Source organism: Acomys russatus, chromosome 27, assembly GCF_903995435.1.
Source record: "Acomys russatus chromosome 27, mAcoRus1.1, whole genome shotgun sequence".
Classification (NCBI taxonomy): Eukaryota; Metazoa; Chordata; class Mammalia; order Rodentia; family Muridae; genus Acomys; species Acomys russatus.
The window spans coordinates 13,011,878-13,037,377 of record NC_067163.1 but is presented as its reverse complement, the minus strand read 5'-3'; the positions used below and the strand labels follow the sequence as shown (position 1 = coordinate 13,037,377).

At 44.4% G+C, this 25,500-nt stretch overlaps 2 protein-coding genes across 2 annotated transcripts; one reads left to right on the top strand and one right to left on the bottom strand.

Annotated features, from left to right (window-relative positions):
• Positions 1-8,399: 8,399 nt before the first annotated feature.
• Positions 8,400-9,135, bottom strand: Ccdc70 (coiled-coil domain containing 70). The gene has a single exon (XM_051169984.1). The coding sequence runs from the start codon at positions 9,069-9,071 to the stop codon at positions 8,400-8,402; it is 672 nt and encodes a 223-aa protein (XP_051025941.1). The 5' UTR covers positions 9,072-9,135.
• Positions 9,136-15,689: 6,554 nt separating this feature from the next.
• LOC127209818 (protein FAM90A16-like) lies at positions 15,690-19,672 on the top strand. The gene is made up of 5 exons (XM_051169461.1): positions 15,690-15,743; positions 16,359-16,496; positions 17,327-17,419; positions 18,729-19,352; positions 19,541-19,672. Exons 1-5 carry the CDS (start codon positions 15,690-15,692, stop codon positions 19,670-19,672), a joined length of 1,041 nt encoding a protein of 346 aa, XP_051025418.1.
• Positions 19,673-25,500: the final 5,828 nt, after the last annotated feature.

Genomic DNA, 25,500 nt, shown 5'->3' with positions numbered 1-25,500 from the left:
TAATTAATTTTGGGTTTTCAAGACAGCGGTTCTCTGTGTAGACTTGACTGTCCTGGACTAGCTTTGTAGACCAGGCTGGCCTGGAACTCAGAGATATCCACCTGCCTCTGCCTCAGGAGTGCTGGGATTGAAGGCCACCACTGCCTGGTTCAAGCTATTCTTACAACTATAGCTCTGTAGTACAATTTAAGATCAGGGATTTTTTTTTATTATTTATTATTCAGGATTATTTTAGCTATTGTAGGCTTTTTAACTTTTCAAACCTACTTTATTTGGGGCTCTTTAATGCTTATACCTCCCTTCCAACCCACCAACACTAGAAAAGAGAGAAAAGAGGTTAATAGGAACAGAAGAAGTAGACTTTTAAGACTCAATTCCTTGGAGAAATTCCATTCTTTGTACTCAGGACTTCAGCAGACCTGTTGAATAGCAAACCATCAATTCAGCAAAGGTGACTGCAACCACAGCAACCAGAATCTGAAACAGCAGCCAGAACCCAGAACCTTGAAGCATTCTCTGGAGCATTTCTCTCTAGGAGCATCTCAAAGCAGAGTGATGAACAGCCAAATGACAGGAAGCAAAGCCAAGACCAAAAGCACGAACCCCTTGTTTTGAGCCTCAAATCATAAACTGTCTCAGTTGGGTTTAGGTTCCTGGGGTCGGGAGTTCTTAAGGATCTTTAATTTCATTGTTGTGTCTATTTGTGGTTTATGTCTCAGGGTCAATTTGACTTTGCAAAAGGAGTTAGGTAGTGATCCTTGGGTTTCTCTTTTGTGGAATAATTGGCCAGGAATAAATGCCAGGAGTATTGGCATTAGCTCTTCTTTGAAGATCCTATAAAATTTTATGGGGAACATATTTGGCCCTGGTTTTGTTTGTTTGGGGACTTTTAATGACTATTTATATTCCATAAGGGCTGTGATTCTCAACCTTCCTAATGCTACAACCTTTTACTACAGTTCCTCAAGTTGTGGTGACCTCCAAGCATAACATTCTTTTTGTTGTTACTTCATAACTCTAACTTTGCTACTGTTATGAATCATAATGCCAATGCCTATGTTTTCTGATGGTCTTTACAGACTCCTTTGGAAGGGTTATTATTTCATCCCAAAGGGGTCAGGACTCACAGGTTGAGAACCCCTGCACCATGAGATTTATGTCTGCTCAAATTGCTTATCTCATTTTAATTTACCTCTGGTAGGTCTTATAGATCAAAAAATTATCTATTTATTTTGGATTTTCTACCTAGGTGGAATGTAGGTTTTAAAGTATGTTCTTATGACTCTTTGGGTTTTATTGGTATCAGATGTGATATACCCCTTTGTCTCTCTTTTTATTACTTTGTATCTTTTCTTTTTGTCTTTGGATTAAGTTGGTTAAGGGTTTATCAATCGTATTGATTTCCTTAAAGAGCCAACTCTGCTTCATTGGTTCTTCATATTTTGTTGTTTGAATTTTATTGACTTCACTGCTGAGTTTGATTATTTTTGCCATCTACTCCTTTTGAGCGTTAAATCTTCTTTTTGTTCTAGAGTTTTCAGATGTGTCATTAAGGTACTAATATTAGATCTCTCCAGTTTTGTTTTTTGTTTTTGTTATTTTTTTTAAAGGGGCACTTAGTGATATGAACTTACATATTAGCCCCTCCTTCATTGTGTCTACTTCTTTGGGAATATTGTATTTTTGTTTTCATTCAGTTCTATAAAATTTTAAAATTTCATACTTAATATTTTTGTCCTGCCACATTTTTAATTCAGTAATGAGTTGTTTAATTTCTATGAGTTTTTATACTTGTTATTGCTATTGTTATTGCTATCCAGCTTTAATCTGTGGTAATCAATAGGATGCAAGGTGTTATTTCAGTTTTCTTGTATTGAGACTTGCTTTGTGTCCATGTATGTGGTCAATCAACATTCCTATCTCATTCTTATGGAACGCCAAAACCCCAGATATCCAAAACAATCCAGAGCAAAAAGACGGTGACTAGGGAATAACAATTCCATATCTTATGATCTATTACAGAGTCATAATAATAAAAACAAGCACACGCCTTAATCCCAGCATAGGGAGGCAGAGGCAGGTGGATCACTGTGAGTTCGAGGCCAGCCTGGTCTACACAGGAGTCCAGGACAGCCAAGGCTATACAGAGATAACCTGTGTCAAAAAAACCAAAAAAACAAAAAACAAAAAACAAACAAACAAAAAAAAGAACAAAGCAAAAACCCACAAAACCTAATCATCATAATAATAATAACAATAACAACAACAACAACATGGTATTGGGACAAAAACAGACACGTAGGCCAATGGATCAAAACCAAAGACTTAAATATCAAGACATGTAGTTGTAGAGGAATGTTAATTCAGAACATGGCTGTTCTAGCAAGAGATCACATGGGAAGATCTTCTAGGTCTGTGTGATCCAGCTGGAATACAAACACACCTTTAATCCAGGAGATGGAGGCAAACAGATCTGAGTTCAAGGCCGGCCTGGTATAGAGCAAATATCAGGTAAAGAAAAGTTTAGATTCAGGCATGGTGACACATGCCTTTACTCTTAAACAAAGGTAAAGTTAGTTTGTAGAAGGAAACCCCGATGTTTGAAAGTGATGTCTAATTGAGTGGGAGAAAAGGTGATGACTCAGAGAACATGTGACAAAATAAGATACACAGTTTTTCAGAGAGAGAGAGAGCAGGCAGTTTTACCAGCATAATAATAAGGAAATGGGTTGCAGAGAGAGAGAGAGAGAGAGATCTGGTAAAGACAGAACAGACCAGGAAATGAGAAGAAGCCAGAAGATTAGAGCAGATTTCTGAGTTAGTTTGAGGCCAAGTAGAGCACTTCAGGCCCAAGAAAGAAGCCAGATTAAATGAATTAGCTTGCAGAAGAGTTGAGCCAGAACAGCTGAATTGAACCAGCCAGCCCAAAGTAAGGGTGAGCTTTTATTCATTTATTTTTAAAGATTTAATTATGTATTACATATACAGTGCTCTGCCTGCATGTACATCTGCATACCAGAAGAGGGAACCAGATCTCATAATAGATGGTGATGAGCCACCATGTAGTTGCTGGGAATTGAACTCAGGAGCTCTGGAAGAGCAGGCAGTGCAAGGGTAAGCTTTTTATTTAAGCAGTAAGTCTCAGAGGCCAAAGCATTTTAGGCCTAGATTAGATAGTAGAAGGCCAGGAGCTTCCAGGACTAGGTCTAGGTTAGCAGGAGGAGGCACTTAGCCTCTCAGACAACTACTGGCCCAGTAGAATAGAACGACTTTTGTGCATAACTTCAGCCACTTACAAAGATGTCAAGAACAATAGTGGGAGAAGAGCGAACATCTTTAACAAATGTCCACAGGCAGAAAAACGAAATTAGACATGTATCTATCACTTCTGTACAAACATAACTCCATACTGATCAAAGACCTCAATATGAGTGAAACCAGCAGCACTGAAACTGTTAGAAGAAATCATAGGCAGTGCCCTCTGCAGTATAGGTGTAGGTGGGACTTCCTAAGCAGAAGTCTATTTGCCCAATAATTAAGGTCAACGATTGACGAGTGGAACAGTACAAAACTTAAGTGTAGCTGAACAAACAGCCAGGTAAAGAGGAAGCCTGGGGAATGGGAAAGAATCTCTTCAAGCTATACGTCTGACAGAGGAATAATAGTCAGCAAATATAAAGAACTCGGAAACAGAGAATAAAAAAAAAAAAAAAAAAAAAAAAAAAAAAGGCCCAATACATTTCACTGTGAACAATCAAAGGCAATTGTTGGCAGTTATTCCAATTTATTCCAAGGGTTTATAGACTAGACTGAATGAGAGGTCAGAGCCTGGGGGTTTTTCAGAGATCGTGGTATTTTCTGTAGAGGATGACTCATAAACAGGAATGGGCATTCCTCTTGGTCTATACCTGCGGGTAGACAGGCCTACCAGGGCTAACTGTTGATCAGTGTAGGGGAAATGGTCTGGGTTTCAGGTCTTCTTGTACACGTGAGACAGGTAGGTCTAGTAGTAGCGGGGTCTAAGGACCACTGGGTCCAGGCTTCACCATAACAAGTCCCATTTACAGAGCTTTCTCCCAGAGAGACTGACTCTGTACTCATCACCACCCTCCAAAGAGAAACTTGTGAAATCTATACTGGAGAGGTGTCAGTTTATAATGTCTGAGCCTCTCCTCCCCCCCTCTCCCCCCCGACCTCTGCCCCAGTGTCTGAGGTGGAATTAAACTGCAGTTAGCAGAACTTGGGAAGGGAGACAAAGAGAAGAGGGAAGCACCAAGAGAGTGCTCCAGTGTGCTGAGTCTGTAGGAATGGGAAGGTAATCCTAGGGCCTAGGAATGAAGGAGACAAGGATTTAGGAGGGAGGGAGGGATGGAGAGAGAGAGAGAGAGGGGGGGGTGTGGATCAGCAGGAAGTAGAGCAGTTTGCCCTATAGAGCTATTAAAAAAAAAAAAAAAAGGTAGTGTTGTCTTTCCTAAACCAGGGCAGAGGAACTCCTCTGGAGGGAAGAGCACCCAGGATGGCTTCTGGTTGCCAATAAGCCAAAGCGATCTGAGAGAGAAGGCTGGCTCCTTGTCTCCAAGGAGGATCAGGGGGGTAAAAGGCACAGAACAGTAGCTGAAACAGAACTGATAAACTGTACTGTCCAATTAGCCAGTCAGTTAGTAATCCATAGAAAATAGACATAAACATTTCTGACCAGAGCTCCCTAAGGCTGCAGCTTGTCTTTTGGAGGAAGGTACCAGAGAGCAGTCTTCATGAGGATTTACTAGACCATACCAGAGATCTAGCTTATGTATCAGAAGCTACTTCCTGGGAAGACCTGGAGGACAGGGTTTGTGTCCTGGAACGCTGCTCATTTTAGGACCGGTCTTCTGTCCTGGTGTGGGAGGCACAGGGATCTGGAATATCCTAAGGGCTGCTTCCCCTGGAATGGTTCACCAGATTGGATGGCTGTCTCCCTGCAGCCTCCAGATGCCTTACAGACACAGAATGCCATTAATGATGGTCAGATTGAGTCCTTTTTTTTTTTTTTTTTCCTGCCTATTGAGAGCAGGCTTATGACAAGAAGACTCTTGACTTTGGAGAGAGGCAGGGTTATAAAGCTCCAAACCATAATAGCAGAGGCAGAAATTTCAAAAGTTTTTGTTAACAAAGACTCTAAAAGCCCTGGTTTAAAAACAATGGACTTCCTGCAGCTGCCCTGGCGGCTGGACTAGAATGTTCTGCTCAGCAGGATGTGGTTAGTAAGGGCCAGGGAGCGATTGTGTGAAGCATACAAAAAGCAGGTCGCTAAAGGAAGATGGGGTCACCTTGGTCAGTTCACTGTCTTCCTGAGTTTCAGGACTCAGACTAACTCAGAGCTTTGGTTGTTACAAGAAAATGGGATATCTGAATTGGGAAAGTAAAAGAATTAAAGACAAGTAAAAAGGACAAAAAAAAAAAAAAAAGCTATGATGTCTCTATACACTTTCATTTAGGAATCATGGGTAGAGATGTTCCCACTGACTCACTTAAAAAGACATGGTGAGATGCCTGAAGAGGAGGTGTTATGCCCAAATTTTGAGAGACTCCCTGAACAGACCACCTAAGAGCCGAGTCCAAATGCAATGGCAAGGAAGTCTTTATTGCAGGTTCGAACCCTGGCCACCCTCCAATGCACTGACACAGCAGATGCCAGGAAGCAGCCTCAAGGCTTAATTGAGAGGGATTTTTTTGTATGTTTTAGACAAAGAAATGGGTTTTACAGTATATGATTGGATGGCACTTGAACAGAAAAACTGCAAGCAGGGAGTTACAGGCCTTGGCATTTCATATTGGGTAATAGGTGTAGGGGTAAGTTGGCTTATAGAAAAGATTGGTTGCAGCAGTCACGGGGGCATTAGGAACTTTGGCCTGGCTTCCCTAATTGGTTGTTGCTATGTGCCAGACCACCTGCTCAGGTCAGCTTGACCAGCAGAAAGTATATTTGGACTTTCCCAAGGTGAGCTGATTGTGTTGGGCAGGGAATATTTTTATGTTTAGACTCGTTTGTGGTTTTTCTGGAATCTGGGTTCAGCCCTCGCCTAGGTTTAACACAAAACGGAGTTTCTTTTTCAAAATGGAGTTTGTCTGGTCCTTTCAAAGGGCCAGTGGTTAAGAGTGCTTGCTGCTGTTTCAGAGGTCTGGAGTTCCATTCCCAGCACTCATATTGGCTGGTTGAGAACCGCTTACAACTCCAGCTCCCAGAGAGCTGAGCACTGAGCAAACAGGTTATGATGGAGACCTGCAATCTTGTGTGTCCTAGATCACACTCGTCACTTCCCTACCTTTCTTGGGTTTTCTTCAGGAGCCTACACATCTTGGTTATCTGCTTCTCCTGTATGCTCAAACCCCAGCCATCCTGTCGGAGGCTGATCTGCCTCTCAGGGGCTCTTCAAGATGTGGTTCCTCCCTGGCCTAACCCCACTCCGGCTTCAGCCCAAACCAGCACCATTTCCTTGGATTCTGCTGTGACCAGGTGAATGAACTGTGGCTTCACTGCCCACCCCTGTGCCCACTCATATTATAGAAATACGCTTTCAACTTTAACCCAGGGGCCTTGTTAAACAGGACCCTAGTTCAATAGATTGGATTGAGGCCTATGATTCTAAATAGTCCTGAGAAGCTGCCAGGTGAGGCCAATGTCATTTCCCTATGTGTCATATGTGAACAATCAGATGCTGATTCTAAGATTTAAGCCTGAACTGGAGGTGTCACGAGGGCGGGGAATGCGTCCAGCGTACGTGAGGATAGGGTTAGGATTTGATCTTCACCATCAAATAATACATTTGCCGCATAGAGATACATTGGCCCCTTCACCTGTCCATTTCTGGAAGAACAGAGCTTGGCACAGTGAAAAGTCACAACTGTGTGTTGGCTAAAAGAAAGAAAGAGACCCACAACCCTCCTCTCTGGGTAGCTTCTCCAAGGCACACGTCAAATGACAGCTGTCACCTCCAGTGGTCTCCGTGGGACACTGAGAAAAGGTTTGTTTCTACTCACTGTGTACTCCTAATTCCTGCTTCAACCTGTTTTATATTTTCTTGTATGTTCCGTTTCCTTTTTGTTTGTTTGTTTGCTTGTTTGCATCCTAGAAACCAAAACCCTAACCTCGCACATGCTAAGCAAAGCTTTACTGCTGAGCTGCCTTTCTCATCCTGTACATCCCATTTGGGGGTAAACTATGATGATTTTTTTCCCCTTTGGGAGAATCTAGGGCCTGCTTGATCTTTCCCTTTTGCTTCTCTGGGTACCCCTGCCATTCCACATACTACCCTGAGACTAGATCTTGGGTATGAGCCTCAGCAACCACTTGTGAAAAATCTGAGTGTTTACATCATTGTCTTGTGCTCAGTTTTTTCATTACACAACACCTGAGGTACACTCCCACTCCAGACTGGAAGGTTTGTTTGGGCCTACAGTTCTAGAGGTTTTGATCCATGGCTCTGACTCCTGCGTTAAATCCTGTTCCCTTCAAGGACACTCAGGGACCTAACTTCCTCACTAGCCTCTACCTCTTAAGGTAGGTGGCCTCTAATGACAACTGCTGTGAGCCAGCAGGTCATATTGGAAAAGGATCTGGACACCAGGGGAGAGGACATGTGTTCTGTTCCTGGCCACATGCAATCACGTTGCCTTTTTGGGTCTCTGTGAATGTAAGTACCTTATTTGTCAACCCAGAGTAATGAGAAAGCTTACACAAGTCAGCATGAGAGGGCTGAGGAACTGACAGCACAGAGATCTGTACAGTGAAACCTATCTGGGTGCAAAGATACAGAGACAAGCCAGGGTAGGTCTTTAGAGCTCCCTGACCATCCCACCAGTCTGCTTTTGTCTCCACTCTCAGAAAAGGTCAGTGCTCATGAGGAGTGTTCTTGAGCCCCGATCCACTGTCACGGCCCTTTGCTCCTGCTTCCAGGAGTTTGACAGACTTCTAGAGGTCTGTCAACCCAACTCAGGCCTCCTGGACTGGCCAGAGTAAAGAAGGGGTCACCCCTACAGAGTGACAGAGGCAGATGTCTCAGCTCCTCTCTGTCCCTGTTGGCCTCTGTCTGACATCGTCTGAGTCTCCCTTATAAAACCTTACAAACTCCCACACAGGCAGGGGACATTGGGAACTGTCTGAAGCCAGCCCTAGTGGGCAGGCGGGTAGAGCCTGGAGGATGGGATCCAAGGATCACAGACAGCATCAGGGGCCATAGCAGGGAGGATGCAGTCAACCTTCCTCGAAGAGCTGTTTCGTCAAACCTCTCTTCAGGACTTTATTATCTCTTTTGTGGCCAAGAGGCAAATTAGTGTCTATCTCCTCTAGTACATGGGGTCACCCCGGACTTGGATCCCCGGGGTGTCTCTACCCTTTGGCCCTGTGTGTTCAGTGTTCACTAAGCACGGCCTCGGGGGAAGGCTGTTGATTGTGGCTCTTCGTTGGCATTGTAGGGACCATTTTGGGGCCTCTGGTCCCCAAGGAGTTGGAAGCCTGCGCCTCCCACCCAGAGGGCTTTCTCTTCCTCCCAGAGTGCATTCTCTTCCTCCCAGAGGGACTTTTTGTCCTCCCAAAGAGCCTTCTCTTCTGCGAGCAGGGCTCTCTCCTCTACCCATAAGGCCTTCTCCTCCTCCCACAGGGCCTTGTCCTCCTGAAGAAGACTCCGGTCTTTTTCCCATAAAGCATTGTCCTCTCTCCAGAAGGCCTTGTCCTCTTTCCAGAAGGTTCTGTATTTTTTCCAGAAAGTCTTCTCTTCTTCCCGGAAAGATTTTTCCATTTCCCAGAAGGTTTTTTCTTCCTTCCAGAAGATCGTCTCTTCTTCCCAGAAAGGTCTCTCTTCTTCCCAAAAGCCCAGGATCTGGCCCCGGAAAGCCCGGATCTTGCCTCGGAAATCCCATATCTCTTCCCTGAAGTCTTCTATTTTCTCATGGAAATTTCTCATCTCTTCTCGAAAAGCCTTCTCCTCTTGCAGCTTATGTATTAATTTCTTCTGACGAATACTGGCTGAGGACAGCACCAGTGACCGGAGGCAAGCCAGCCCCATCCATTTGCTCACCTTGAAGGGAAACATCTCCCAATCAATCAGAATGGTGGGTGGTTGTGTTTGAAGTCAGGGCTGTCGGCCACGTCCAGGTCAGTTGGTCAAACCCTGTGAGTACACCAGAGAGAACACAGCCATGAGTAACATTTGATAGAGAAAATTGCTTGGGAACATGCACTGATGTGAGAAAGTTTAACCTCTGCTCTCTTAGTCCTATGAGAGAGAGAGAGAGAGAGAGAGAGAGAGAGAGAGAGAGAGAGAGAGAGAGAGAGAGAGAGAGAGAGGCCTTAGTACAGAAGCATGCTGGCTCATATGTGAAAGTTGTTTTTTACACAGCATCTGGCCAATTGGATAGTGAACCCCCCAATGGAGGGAGGGAAACTATTTTAGCAAAAGAGCATTATGTGGTAAAGAGAGGGTTAATTTAAAAAAGAGAGACAACGCCAAATGATAGTGAGGCTGTGGCAGCTGAAAACCACTCATATGATTTTATTACTTTAGTTATGAAATCAATGAGCCAGCGATTTCACGTCCAGATACCAGCCAAAGGAAACACATACACACACAGCATATTCAAGTATTTGTCCACAGTCTGGAAACAGCCCAGTGATCATAGCAAGAGGGAGTGAGAAACATGGTGGTTAACGCACAGAACTGCATGCAGCAACTTGAATGAAACCTATGAATACTGTGATGAAGGAATCCAGGGATTTCAAAGAATAAAGAGCAGAGACAAGCAAATCCCCCACTGTGTAGGCACACACACGTTAGTTATAACCTAAAGAGTAAAAGAACTAAGTGAGCTTCGTAGTCAGGACAGTGGTTGGAGGGGGAGCATATGGAGAACAGCCAAGAGCTGATTACTGAGCAGCTGAGAAGACCTCAGGGGGCACTGGCAGTGTCCTGTGTGTTTGCGTGGGTGATGGCTGCATATACATTATATAAAAATATGGCCATGAAAAACTAAACACCAGGTAAAGAGAGGATTTCTCTCCATCCATCTCTGCCTGTCTGCCTGTCTGCCTGCCTGCCTGTCTGTCTGTCTGTCTGTCTGTCTCTCTCTCTCTATCTGTCTGTCTATCTATCTGTTTGTTTATCTATCTATCTATCTATCTATCTATCTATCTATCTCTGTGTCATGGGCGCCCTCCCCCTTTCTCCCCTCTTCTCCCTTTCCCACAACAAATCCCCCTTCAAACCAGAAAAAAGAGGGAAGAGGAAGAGAGAAGATGGGAGAAGGGGAGGAGATGGGAAGAGAAGAAAAAAGAAAATAACAAGATACGGGAAGAAAAGGCAGGGAAATGGAAGGAGGCAGGGAAGGGAAGGGAAGGAAAAGGAAGGGAAGGAAGGAGGGGGAAGAGAGGAAAGGGAAGGGAAGGGAAGGGAAGAGAGGAAAGGGAAGGGAAGAGAGGGAAGGGAAGGGAAGGGAAGAGAGGAGGGAAGGAAAGGGAAGGGAAGGGAAGAGAGGAAAGGGAAGGGAAGGAAAGAGACGAAAGGGAGGGACGAGGGAAGAGAAGAAAGGGAAGGGAAGGGAAGAGAAGGGAAAGGAAGAGAGGGAAGGGAAGGGAAGGGAAGAGAGGAAAGGGAAGGGAAGGGAAGAGAGGAAAGGGAAGGGAAGGGAAGGGAAGGGAAGAGAGGAAAGGGAAGGGAAGAGAAGGGAAGGGAAGGGAGAGGGAAGGGAAGGGAAGAGAGGGAAGGGAAGGGAAGGGAAGAGAGAAAAGGGAAGGGAAGAGAAGGGAAGGGAAGGGAAAAGGTAGGAGTGGAGGGGAAGGAAGGGATAAGGATTCTAAACACTGTCAGTATCAGGGCAATCCACAGGTAATTGGCAAGGCTGGTCACATGGTGAGAAAGATGAGCCTAGCATGCAGGGAAAGCTGAATGTGGCTGGTGTGTGCAGTCAGGGGCACAGGTCCCAAGTGTGCTTCCTGGAAGCCAGGAATAAATGACACACAGTGAGCTCTCTCTCTCTCTCTCTCTCTCTCTCTCTCTCTCTCTCTCTCTCTCTCTCTCTCTCTCTTCTCTCTCTTTCTGCTCACGTACACTGGGTGGCTCACACGTGAAAGTTGCTTGTTACAAGACACCTGGCAGTTGGATGGCTAACCCCACCAATGGAGGGTGTGTGTGTGTGTATGGGTGTATATGTATACATGAAAAGATGTATGTAGCTATACCATGTGTGGCTGTTGACCTCACTTCCCTCTAGTAACAAAACCCAGAAACCCAAGGCTCATCTCTGGCCTCTTCTCCTATGCCAGACTTCTTCTCAAGCACCAAACCCTATCAATTCTGACCTTTCACATCTCATTTTGTTGTTGTTTTTTGTGGGGGCGGGGCAGGGAGGAAGGGTGCGGTTTGAGACAGGGTTTCTCTGTGTAGCCTTGGCTGTCCTAGACTTTGTAGATGTGGCTGGCCTTGAACTCCCAGAGATCTGCCTGCCTCTTCCTCCTAGAGTGCTGGGATTAAAGGCATGCGCTACCAGGCCTGGCCTTCCTTTACATCTCTTGAAGGTACACACTTCCTGTTCCATCTTCCCATGGTCACTTCTGGGCAATATGTCTGTCCCCTCCTCTATGGTCTCTGGTGTTGATCTTGCTGTCCAGATATCTGCCTGCACAGGGCTGCCTCTTCTGTTGTCTGGAAATCAAAGCCAACTGACCACCACGTGCGTGTATTTTCTTTCCTCTGTCTCTACGCTGCTCTGTGTGACATATAGTCAGTTCTCTAGACACAACCTGAACATTTTTACGTCTGTACCAAAGCACCAACTAGGTCCCGTCTAAGAGTTCTATCACCTTCTGGGTGGGCTTCAGTTCTTGTTTCTACCTTCTTCTCTGTGTTGATCTGCCAGTGTTCTATCATTACCTGACCTGCTTGACATTCTGTGTGGATGTGTCTTCCTGCTGCCTCTGTAACCTGGCAGCTAGTAAAAAAAAAAAAAAAAAAAAAAAAGTTGGGTGAATATAACTGAATTTAGAATCTTGATTTTTATGACATTATATGGTTCTTTGTCTAGAACACCTAGAATATTCTAATGTCCCTACTTCTATTCTCTTTCCCTCTCCCTCTGGGTAGCTAGAACTAACTGCCCTAGCTGAGCCTTCCAGATTTAGGTAAGGAGATGCCTTTTCCAGGCATCCTCTCCTCCTCATAGCATCTCTCGGACTCAGGAATGTCCTCCCATCTAGTTAGTGGTACCTCCGTCTCCCATCCCTGGGCACAGTGCCCCGTGTAATTTCTGCCACAGTGCAGATGTGCAAGAAACAGCAGCCAGATAGATGGCAGTTTCCTGAAGAATATTAGAGGAAAAGTTATCTCCACGCTTTTCTCAGGTTCCCACTACCTTATCTTTGGGAAGGATGGCAAGGCAGCTTGGGGGGTACAAGCACTAGCTGCCAAGCCTGGCGACCTGCATTTGATTCCCAGAAGCCACATAGTGAAAGGAGAGTGCCGACTCCTACAAGTTGTTCTCTGACACACACACACAGTGGTTTACTCCCACACACCTGTACACACAAACACATTTCACAAAATATGAAAAGCAAGCACTCTTCAAAGAAATAAAATTGGTAAAATTGAGTCTCTATATATGCATTATATATTAAGACTAATAGAAAACTGACAACATGTGCCTATGTAGACAGTTTTAAATTCAGTAAAAAAAAGACATGTCTGGTCTTCATAACCGTACTAGGCTGGGACTTATTTTTAAGACTACTTACTGCTTAGCTGCTTCCCAACTGGGAAGGCCCTGTAGCCTTCAGAGTGTAGGCAGTCATTGTCACATCAGAAGGCTGGTGATGCATCTCTTGCGCTTACCACAGCAGTCCTCACAGTGACCCCTTTGTACTCAGTTCTGAGCCACGGGTGGAGGCCAAGACGAGGCCCCTAGGTAAGAGACCTGTGAAAAGGAGAGTGTACCCAAGAAGTTAGAAAGATGGCTGGCACATAGCAAAAGCCAATTAGCAGAGACCAGGCCAAAGTTCCTAATGCCCTCCCTCACGATAGATACATTTTTTTAAACTTGCTTCAACCAATCTTTTCTATAGGTCAACTTGCCCCTTCACCTATTGCCCAACCATGAAACGCCAAGGCTTGTAACTCCCTGCTTGTAGCTTTTCTGCCCAAATGCCATCCAATCATATACTGTAAAACCCATTTCTTTATCTAAAACCTATAAAACCCCATCTCAATTGACCCTGAGGCCACTTCCCTGCATCTGCTGTGTCAGTGCGTTGGAGGATGGCGCGGGCTCGAACTTGCAGTAATGACTTCCTTGCCATTGCATTTGGACCGGCTCTTGGGTGGTCTGTTCAGGGAGTCTCTCAAAATTCGGGCATAACACCATGAGTCTCAGGAGTTTAATTTCTTTTGCTTCCTTCTTTCTGTCCTTTGGACTGTACGGTCTCAATGGATCCACTTTTGGCTTCATGGATTCTTTTCCTATCAGCTCAAGTCTGCTATTAACTTCCTCAATTTAGCATTTCATTTTCAACACTAGAAGTTTTTCTTCTTTTACATAGTGAAAGTTTTGCTATAGCCCAGAAAATTTACTTTCTTTTTAAAATCTTATCAGAAACCTTCAAGGCAGCACAATTCTATCTCATGCTTCCTGTTTCACCCCTTTCTACCCCATGTTGTTTAATACATTTGACTGTTTGTTTCTTCTGAGAGTCCACATATAAGTGAGACCAGGTAGTGATTTTTTTCTATCCACATATGAGACCAGATAGTGATTTTTTTCTATCCACATATAAGTGAGACCAGGTAGTGATTTTTTTCTATCCACATATAAGTGAGACCAGATAGTGATTTTTTTCTATGTCTGGCTTAATTAATTTAGCATAATGTCCTCAGGAAGCAAATGGCAAGATCTTTTTAAGGCTTAATTTGTTCCTTTGCTTAAAACAATTTTCATCATAGCAGGGCATGGTGGCACACACTTGCAATCCCAGCATTCTGGGACGCAGAGGCAGGTGGATCTCTTTGAGTTCAAGGCCAGCCTGGTCTACAAAGCGAGGTTCAGGACAGCCAGGGCTGTTAAACAGAGAAACCCTATCTTAAAAAAACGAAACGAAACGAAACAAAACAAAACAAAACAAAACACAATTTCCCTCTATATGTCCCTGCATTTTAAGATTTTAAGTATCATTCAATTAAACTCTTCTCTGAAGTGGACATGCCAATAGTCCCAGCACTTGGGAGATCACAAATTGAAGGCCAGTTTGAGCTGTCAAGTAAGTGTAAAGATAATTCTAGCTAAAAGACAGGCTTTATCTAAAAGGAGTTCCCCCCCCACACCACCCCCCCATATCCATTGTAATTTCATGTTTGCTCCGTTTACATTCGCTACTTACAAATCTTTTACTTAATTTTCAAGTATGTGAAACATTTTCCGATTTCACTGGTGAGGTTGGAGTCCTTGTGATCTGATAATCCAGCCTTTAATACATGGCTTTCGGGGGAGACGCTTAGACTCTAATGAAGATAAGGGCGTATTTGTACCTCTCCCATGCTGTGGAGAGCCTGCAGCTGATTTCCTAGTTTGTGATCCTTAAATACCTGAGCTTAGCCACCTCACCCTAACACACACGCACATGCACACTCAAATGCACACACAGGGAAGAAGCCTGTCATTACTCCTTCCTTCTCCAAATTGTGTGTCATAACAAACTTAGAGTCTTAGATACCTTGGTACATGTAACTAAAGGAAAAGAGTAAGGAAAATGTCAGTAGAAAAACCAAGCCGGGCGTGGTGGCCCAGGCCTTTAATGCCAGCACTCGGGAGGTAGTGGCAGGCAGATCTCTGTGGGTTCGAGGCCAGCTTGGTCTATGAAGCGAGTCTAGGACAGTTGGGCTCTTGTTATACAGAGAAACCCTGTCTCAAAAACCCACAAACAAAACGAAAAACAGATGAACAAAAACAAAAACCCACAGGAAGTCATTAGAATGCAGATGTTTCAGCCGTGTGTGTGTGTGTGTGTGTGTGTGTGTGTGTGTGTGTGTGTATGTACGTGTGTGTACATAAGCACACTTGCTTCTCACCCCAGCTGGAGTGCTGGGAGAGGCACATATGCTCTCTCTCTCTTCAGTGGACACCAGCTGTTTTAGTCTCTAGGTAATTGCTGCAACCTGGTCAAATTTTTGGCTTTGAATTTCCTTGACACCGAAAACAAGATACCAAGATGAACTATAGAGTAAAATCTATTTCCCCTCTAGAGACACATGGGTTAGTTGTGAAAGAGAATTCTTATATGTGTCAAGGCCTAGAGGGGCCCCTAGTGATGGGACAGTCACCTTGAGCACACTGAATGGACTCACCAGCTGACTCCGGTCACTGGCCAGCCCCCTCTAGTGGGTGGTGAGTGTTTATTGTGAGGCCCAGGCAAAGGCTCTACTGTTGTGCTGTTTTGCTTAGTCCAAAGCTGACAGCCACACAGTCTGTCCTTTGAGTGACCCCTGCCTGAGGGGCAGTTTATTGCTAGGAAAGCCCAAGAGGCTCATGGCTGTATTTGCTGACACAGACTGAAGGAGACTTCCAGCGGTTGTATCAAATGGGTAGTGTGCACCCAAGGTTTCAAAAGTGCCTACTTACAATAGACTCCCAAGTGCTGGGATTAAAGGAAGGTGTGGGCCACCACACCAGGTGCCATGATCTTGACTAGACCCACTAAACAGCCTGTGGAACAGTTTCTGCTCACTCTGGTAACAGCTGGCCTCCAGAAAGCTTCCTCCTGCTGGTGTGCAGCTCCGATCTCCACAGCTCAGAGATGCTGCTCCAGAGACCCTGGGGAGGCTGATGCTCTCAGCTGGGAGTCTTTATCTGATTTTCCTTGAGGTCAGTGGTTAGAAGCACAGGAACGTTGGGAAACGATTGTGAGGTTTGGTTCTCCTGTGAGGGTAATGACATTTCACTTAAATAATATGTTCCTGAGCAGAACTTGACAGCTTTAATTAAGTAATTAATTAATTATTTATTTTTTGGATTTTCTAGAGAAGGTTTCTCTGTGTAGTCCTGGCTGTCCTGGACCCACTTTGTATACCAGGCTGGCCTTGAACTCACAGAGATCTGCCTGTCTCTGCCTCCCGAGTGCTGGGATTAAAGGTGTGTGCACCACCTCCCAGCAATTAAGTGTTGCTAACATGACACATTCCCAGAGTGTTCCCACTTCAAGTCCCTTAGTCCCAGTTTGAATGTGTTTGGGAGGTGGAAACAGAGAATGGGGTATGTTTGTGGTGGCCATCAGCAGGCCACGTATTCTCGTAATGTCGTGAAGCTTAACTGTGTTGGTTCAAACTCTTTCGTTTCTTTCTGATTAGGAAAACCATAGCCGACAGCCCCAGAAGATGGAGTCACTCATGAAGACCCAGGGTGCCTTTGCAGCCCCAAGAGCCCAGGGAAAGCCAAGACGCCCATGGGCACAGAAAGTTCCCCCACCAGAAGAGGAGAACCCTAGGGTAAGTGGGGGCCTATATGTGTCAGCAACTGCAGGGGCTAGGTGACACATGGACTGGGCTTCATGACAGAACCCCTGTGTTGTTGGGTATTCATCAGAGAAGACTGTGCTGGGAAGTGGGTTTAAGACAATAGATGGTCCTGATTAGCCATCTGGCAGAATGCACTGGGAGGGGGGTGGAGGGCTCTATATCCCATTGGATCACTGAACCTTTCTCAGGGTGAGGTTTTGAGCATGTCCTGGATTGACAACTTCAGTTCCCCAGAACAGTAAGCCAGAGGCAGAAACGCTGAGGTAAAAGACAAGGATAATACAGTTAGAGACTTTCCAAGAACTACGGACTTGGATGGATCGGGTCTTGCTTTCATTTTGGTAGGTGGTAGTGTCTGTGGGTTGAGTACTACAGCCTGAATGGTGTTATCGTGGCGTCAGCTGTGCCAGTGTCTGGGGGCGTCTACTAAGTTCTGGGGCTCTGTCAAATTTGTTGCACTGATCCATAGTCCTGACCATAGCAGAGGTTTTAGAAGGCCAGGCAAAGGCACCGTTTCCTCTGCATATGGACCTAAGTAGAGAAGCAAGTAGGTCCAGCTTCTCTTTAGCAGGATGGTTCCTTTGGCAGATACAAGGCTAATTGACATCAGCCATGCATCTTTCAAGTGTGCTTGCCTCTCTCAGGTTCACAGAAACGACCGTTTGATGGTTAAACCCATTCTGTAGTGTGTGTCCTCTCTGGAGAACATAAGGGGCCTTTGAGCCTTGAGTGAGGATTGAGGGGAGAGAGGTCCCTGCAGCCCTGTTTTGACTCACTGATATCTCCTTTGCCTCTCACAGATGAAATGCAGAGAATGTGGGTCCTTTGGCCACACTGAGAAAAGCAAAAGGTGCCCCATCAAGTGTGGCCGTGTGATCGTAATTCCACAGCCTGTGAGAGCCAGGAGGGAGAAAGAGAATCAGCATCCTGGCAGGTCCCAGGGTCTACAGAAACCAGGGCCCACAAAGCCAGGCCAAGAGAGACAAGAAACCCAGTCAAGGCACTGGACAGAGGTGAGTGAGTGATGGGGGAAGGGGCTGGCAGGAGGGAAGGCTCCAGATGAGGCAAAGCTCATGGGGGTCCCATATCTCATCTCTCAGTCCCCAAACACTGAAAGGGCCAGAGAGTTTGTAAGTAGTCTGCTAGTGAGTGAGTGGGTGGGTATTTGAGACTAAAGGCTAATATGTTCCTACACTATTGTCTGTCCCACAGGAGTAATGAGCAGCAGAGGGAGGCTCCCTTCCAGAAATTTCCCATAGATCCTTGAAGGAGGGACCAGCACGTCAACTTGGCTGTAAGTACTAGCAGTTCCTCTGTTCCTGAAAGTCCCTCTCTCTGTGTCCTGCCACCTGCCCCTTTCCTTCTGCATGGCCTATTTGCTCACCTCATGTGCCCTGACATATAATATTGCATATAATCTGTTGCAACAAGGACCCATTTGATCATTTTTATAGTTCAGACTGCCTTGGGTTTTGATGAGCCTTTGCTGTGTGCTTCTCCTTCAGTAGAGTAGCTCTTCACTTGTCTTGGTCTCCAGGTGGCCCCTCCTCCAGAGATCAGATTACAAACACCGCCTGCTCTCCTAGCTTTCTGGTTACCTTCCTCTCTCTCCATAGATTGTGCTGTTGCCATTTTGAATTACTTTTGTGTGCTGCTTCTAAATCTAGACTTTGAGAACTTTAAGGGGAACGAATACATCCTTTTTTTAAAAATTCTACCCCAATCTGTTGGCTCCAGAGTTGACCTCAAAGACTCTTTTGAATAGCTAATATGGCATTTAAAAATGCCTTTTCTCCTGTTGAGATGATGAGGGGTTTCAAATTTGAGTTATTGGAGTTCTGTTCATGTAAAATTTACAAGGAGTTGGAGGCTCTTCACATTTCCCCACCCCACACGCTAATTCTGCAGATTTTGAATGGCTAATATGCACCATTGCAGCCTGAGTAATTTCATATTATAGTAGCCTTATACATATATTCTCCTATCATGGTAATATTATGAGCTCCTTGTGTTATTTGGAAGATGCACATAGTCAATTTATGCTAACGTAGGGGAGGGAAGTAGGGGGGAAGCGGGAGGGAGGGACGAATGGGAGGATACAAGGGATGGGATAACAATTGAGATGTAATATGAATGAATTAACAATAAAAAATAAAAATAAAAATTAAAAAATTTATGCTGACAAATTGTTTTTTTCCCCAGCACACCAAGATGCCAGTGTTCAGTCCCGGAATCACAAAGAAGTACATGGTCGGCCTAGTTGAGGCTACTGCCAGAAAGCCTCCTGGGAGGCAGTTGTGCCTTGGAAACCCTGCCAAGCAAAGCTTTGATGCCTCCTGCATCTTACCTTCCAGGCACGAGGGAGGTCAGAACATGGCTGTCCCTGGTGTCACCAAGCCAGTAGTATTCAGGCAGAATGGTAGAAACGCCGCTTCAGAAAACCTGGATCAAAAGCTACAGCGTTTCTTGCATCAACACCCCGCTGCTGCTGTCCCCAAAAGGAACGGAATCGGTGAAGTGTTCCACAGGGCATCAAAAGTCCAGGGTCCCAGTGGGAAAACCCAGCCCAGCCAGCACCCTGCCCTCCACCAGGATACACAAAACCCCAAACTCAGCTTCTGGGCCCCACGGAACAAAGCTTCCAGGCACTTCCCAGAGCCTAGCCAGAGTGTCCGGAAAAAACCAAGAGTCAGCTCTCCCAACAGACCAGGGGAGAGCGACGCAAGGACTGTTTTGAAGGTCTTCCCAGGAAGTCCGTCACCTCCCATTGGCAACAGACTTGAACTAAAAGCTGCAGCTGAAATGAGCAAGGAAATAACAGCCCAGGTGCCTAGCACTCACCACCAGCAGCTGCAAAGCAGGGCAGCTCTGCTCTCATCCACACCCTGCGCTGAGTCTCATCCGCCTCCGCTGGCCGTGTTGCATGTCAAGCCCTGAGAATGGTCTTTACTAGACTCCATAGTGATTGCTGGAGCTCCAGGTTCTTAACAGTGTCTCCAGAACTTGCCACTAAGAAGCAAATGGCTCCTCCTGAGAGCACCGCCTTCCTGGAGGAAGGGGAGGCAGCAGGCTCCCAGGTCCCCAGGAGTGTCCTCTATGAGGACCTTCAGGTCTCTTCCTCTTCAGAAGATAGTGATGGAGAGTGAGCTGTCTCAGGGAGAGCAGATGCTACCTCTCCGATCAGACTTGCCAGACACTTTCAGACTGACTCTCTCTGAGTTAATCAGCTGGGTGACGTGACTGTGACCTGTCAGGGCCACCTCTGAACGACTGCTCCTATCCTGGGTGGACTCACAGCTCTTCGCATGTAGCCTCACCTCAGCATGGACTCTGAACTCTGACCTGTGCCACTGATTAGCACTCTGAAGAAAGGTCACCTGTCCTCTCCTTTGTCATTATCAGTGGACTTCTGTGTGTCTTTTCAGCTATTTTAGTGTTCATAGTCATGTATGACGTTTTCAACTTTCAGCAATAAAACTGGCTTAGAACTTATGTCTGTACTGCCGTTCTTGGGCCGAGGACCTCCCCCCTCCCTTTTAAAAACACTACCTATGGCCCCAAAACAAGCCACAAACAAAAGTTGCTCTCAACCTACCCCATCATGTTCACGATTCCAACATCATGCTTGGTACCTACACCATGTGATCTTAAAACCACTGAAAGATAGAGTTATGCCCTGATCATGAGACCCCCAAAGACATCCACCCAGGAGCCGTGTTTGACGCAAGCACAGGAGGGTAGTTTATTCAAGCTCAAGCCAGGAACTCAACGTTCACCAATGCGGAGTTTAGAGTTGAGAGCCCCGAGTTCAGGAAATGTGGGGTTTATATAGGTTTTAGACGAAGGAATAGGTTTTACAGCATACAATTTGATGACATTTGTACAGAAAGACATGTCTGTCCCTGATTGGCTTTTGCTATGTGCCAAACCACTCACTATCAACCACTTTGTTCAGCAGAAAGTATATTTGGAGTTTGGGTACTTTCCCAGAACGAGCTGATTGGCTGTTGCTAGGGGAATATCTAAGGAATGCAAGGTCAGATACTTGTCATGGTTTTCCTTGGAATTGAGGTTCAGCCTAGGTCATGCTTAGTATAAAATGGAGTTTCTTTTCTCAAAATGGAGTTAGTCAGACTCCACAAGAGGATATCTCCTCTCAGAGTCCGTAACTAGGATGTTTATCAGTTGGCCAAGACCATGCCCCTGCAAGAGGCAGATCCTCTTCTAGCGGACAGACATCACCCGTTCTCTCACAAGTCTGTTTCTAGCGGAAAAACACCACACGCCCTCAGACAAGTCTGCTTCACATCCCACACTTGGGATAAAAATGAAAACATGTTTACATCCACTACAACTGGTAGAGACCAACGGAATGGTCAGAATATTTGGCTAACACATGGGTTACTGATGGTTCATCAACTACCGATGGAACCAAAACTAATGGAAAATGGCAGCCTATAGACCAAGGCATAGAATGGTCAATCATGAGGAGGGAACCACAAAGTCAGTGCAGCACTATTGGCTATAAGACAAACAAGCAGGAAAGCAAAAGAAAAAAGAATCTATCTTCTCCAATTTATGGTGCATGTACAATGGTATAGGCACATGGCCATCAAAATGGAAAACTATTAATTGGCAGATAAATGGCAAAGATATCTGGTCATGGGAGGCATGAGGGGAAATGGCAAAATTTAGCAAAGAGATCAAGTTTTATGTAGCTCACTCAGGCAAGGCAACAAAATGTCAGAAAAGAGTGAATTCGTGGACAAATTGGCATCATATTTAACTAAGACTTGAATATTAAAAAATTGCCAGGGAACAAATTCAAACTAAGTCAGCAAGAATAATAGACTGCACATTCAAAAAATTTGGAAATTTACCATTAATATTAAAAAAAATAAGGGGAAATGGAGAACTAAATTAATCCAGGACAAACCTATGACTATAAGGCATGCACAGCCAGGCAGTGGTTCACATCTTTAATCCCAACACTTGGGAGGCAGAGGCAGAGGCAGGCATATAAACTTCACAGTGATTTAGATTTAAAAGCTGCTTGCAAAAGATGGGCTGAAATTAAAAATGAATGCCCTTTGTGATCTAAAAATAAATACACTTAAACTTGAATTTATATATAAAGAGAAGGGGGAATATAGATAAATTTACCCACACACACTAAGATAGATTTAGTTTCAAAAATTCAAAAGAATTTCAAAAAAAATTTAAAGTGAAAGATAATACTTTTTCTGTTGCCAAAAGAACACTTTCCCTAGGAAAGATATATAACCTTCCAAAAAAAAAAAAAAAAAAGGTACCCTCCAGAATTAGGGCTGGGGCAGGGTTTTGTTTTTATCTTTCCAGAAGAATAAAAACACCCAACTAAGCAATCTGGAGACCACTAGGCAGTTGAAACATCTGAAGAAAAGCATGGGCTGTCAAAATAAAACATCCCAAGAAAAAGTAAATTGGCTATGCGATATAGCTGATATCTAGTTTGTCTCTGCTGCCCTCTACAGACAGAAGTGGCAAATGGTCTTTTTGTGGTCCCAATTCAACTAAAAATTAACGCTGGCTTTGGGGTTGGAGTTTGACTCTCTCCTTCTCTAAACCCATGCGTACTTGTTAGAGGAAAATTCCAAAATCTCTGTCTCATAGCATAAGATCTACCTGGCATGGGGCAGAGGGAAGCAAAAAATGAACTATTCTACTGCCTCTAATCTCATAATCTTTTCATTCTCATTTGACTCTTTAAAACTTTTCTTAAGGTTTAGATATTATCTCAAAATCTATAAGGTTATTATCTCTCTATAAACTTTCTGTGGGGATCCTTGTGGTCTGTGATACAGAGTACTAATTCTAGAAATAAGTTTCACCTAGCTTCCCATGAGTGTTTTCAGGTTTGAGTCTGAGGCAGGTAACTAGAAACAAACTCTGTGTGCCCCAGGTGTACTTAATAGATGGTCCTCAAACAGTTCAGAGATCTGCTGAGAATGGCATTTAAGATGTTTACATTTTCTACAATAAACTGTGACCATTCCTAACAGCAACCTTTGAGGTTTCTAAGAAGATGATGGGGGTCAGCATTTGTCTCTGCCTTCCCAGACCTGGGATAACAAGCAGGGGCCATGGTCTAGGCCTGGCACTCAGGTCCTCATGTTCAGGGGGTCAGTCACCTTACTGATGGAGGTACCTCCTTAGCCTCAACAAGACTCCCAACCACAATTTTCCGACTGAGCTGATTGCTTTAAAAACTAATTTTAGTGTCATAGTTATGGGCTATAGGAATTATGTGTGGATTTAACTTCTGTTTTAAGATACTAGTTATTATTTTGACAGACAAATGTAGTTAAGGGGCATCTTTCTAAACATTTCCACTGTTCACATTTGGCTCAAAAGGGCTTCAAGTCCCATGGGTACTCTATCATTTCCGGCATGTATGTTACTTGCCAATTAGCATATGTCTGTCCAGACAGCAAAGGAAAGAAATACAGCATAGTTAGCAGTGCCTTCAAAGAGTTTATTGAGTAAAGGGGGGTGGGGGTGGGATAAATGCTATACCAAAACCAAACTAAACCAAACCAAAACCAACCAACCAACCAACCAACCAACCAACCAACAAAAAAACCCAACAAAACAAAACCAGCATGCAAAGGAAGGGTTATTGCATGATATTTCCACTAGAGGGCGCGATTGCCTAGCTTCTGATCTTGGCTGCTTCTTCCCATCTCAGAATCCACAGTTCATTTATTTTATTTTCTCTCAGTAACTTTCTATTCGTTTCAGTGGCTCCCATTTCTATTGCTCATGTCCAGAAAAAGATCTTTCTTTAATAAGGGTCATGGAGTATTTTCTCTTTGACAAAGGGGAAAAGATTTTAAAAGGGCCTTAGCACTCTGAGAAACTCTGAATTACAGCCTAAAAGAGACCAAGAGAATTATGTATCACAAAATGGAAGTACTAGGGGCTGGAGAGATGGCTCAGTGGTTAAGAGCACTTAGTGTTCTTCCTAGAGGACCCGGGTTCAATTCCCAGCACCCACATGGCAGCTCACAACTGTCTGTAACTCCAACTGATGCCCCACACAGACACACATCAGACAAAACTCCAATGCATATAAAATAAAAATAAATTATTGTTTAAAAATGGAAGTACTAATAGAAAGATAGAATACAAACTATAAAATGGGATGAAACAAAATTTTGAGTGTTTGAAATGCAAATATCCTTGAGAACCCCTAATATCAAGATGGAGGCAGCAAAATGTGAGGGGAATATTCACATGATATTATAAGGTTGAGTTTTGTAAATCACACACATTCTTTGAAGATTAGAGTTTTACAAAGCCACTGTTCTAAATCTAGATCAAACAGGCTTGTGGAGAGCCTGTCTGTTATGCACAGTGTGTAAAAGGGCATCTCACTTACTAGCTATCAACACAGATAGACAGACAGACAGACAGACAGACAGACAGACAGACACACACACACACACACACACACACACACACAGATGCAGAGTCTCTGGCTGCTGCTTTTGCTTTAGGATTTTTTCCCCCAGAGGGTACTCTGTGGGCTGCTCCCTCTTCGGTTCTCCTCCAGGCAGGGGCCCATGATACTGCTCCTGGAAGCCAACATTCTGGAAGCTACTTTCACTCACAGGCAAATGCTTAAATGCCCCGTCTGTGAGAAGTTGCTCCCTGTGGCCATAGCATCTTCCCCGATGAGCTTCCAAAAGCCTTCAGATAACATTTCGCCCTTACCAGGCATGAGGGCACCTACTACAGGGGACAAGATGCATCACGTTTGTCATCTATGTGAAAAGAGCCTCCAGTCAAAGCTCTCACCCTCAGATCCTGTGACAACTGTCAGGCGTCATCACACATGTGCGGGGTACGTAAGTCCCTGTGGGGCGTGAGCTACAAAAGCAGCGTGTGGGGACTGTACAATTCTCCAGTGATGGACAATCACTGGGCCTGGTGGACACCAGAGTCTAGCCCTTCCCTCCTGGAGACCAATCAGGGTGGAGGTTGTGCCAGGTAGTTAGCCACAGATAAGTTTCTCATCGTTACAGGCCAGAATTGTACTTAAAAGCAAATGCATATTAGCAGGAAAATTCATATTTTTAAAAAGCAGATTAAATTATTAAGGTGCTATGACTTGATGATGTCTAAAAATAATTAAGACATTTTCCAATATAAACTGACAACAAGGGAGACTTCTTTCCCCAGGTCTCAAGCAATCTCATAAATATAATAGATCTTTATTTATGAGCACCTGCTGCCTGTAATAGCCGCTCATGAGCAGTCATCAGAGACAGCCAGCACAGATAAACCTGCGTGGGATGCAGGGGAAAGAACAAGGAACTAAAATTAAGGTAGAAAGATGTCTTTCTGGCACGGACTCCTGACTCTGTGGCATTGAGCTTCACCAGGGCAGTAGCTAGTCATTAAATTCTTCTCTGCAAAAAGAAAACATTAAGAATCATCGATAAGATTCCTTCTCATACTGATAGTGAATAACTTCAGTGTCTGCAGACAGCACGCCCCGCCCCAGTTCCTAAAATCCTATAAACAATTTTGTTTATGGAATCCATTTCTGAAAGATCATATTCATTCCACTAAAAGAAAATCACTTTCAAGTTGATTTACATTATATTTAGAGTGTATTTACTAGAGGCTACGCATAGAGTAAGCTAACTTCCAGTGTTATAGTTATAAATTCATGCCAGGGCATCATTTATCTTAAATGCATATATGTGTATTGCAAAGACACAGCTCAGACATATGTGCATGCTTTGTGTATGTGTGCATGCGTGCACGCACATGCATGTCATACCCAATCAACAGATACATGATTGATTATACAGCCATTCCAAAATTAAGATACACAATAATTCTGTCACCTACAAGAATTCTCTAAGCCCCTTGGAAGTCAGACACTTTAAAATGTTTTCAGGTCTAGATAGGTATTTTAAGTTGA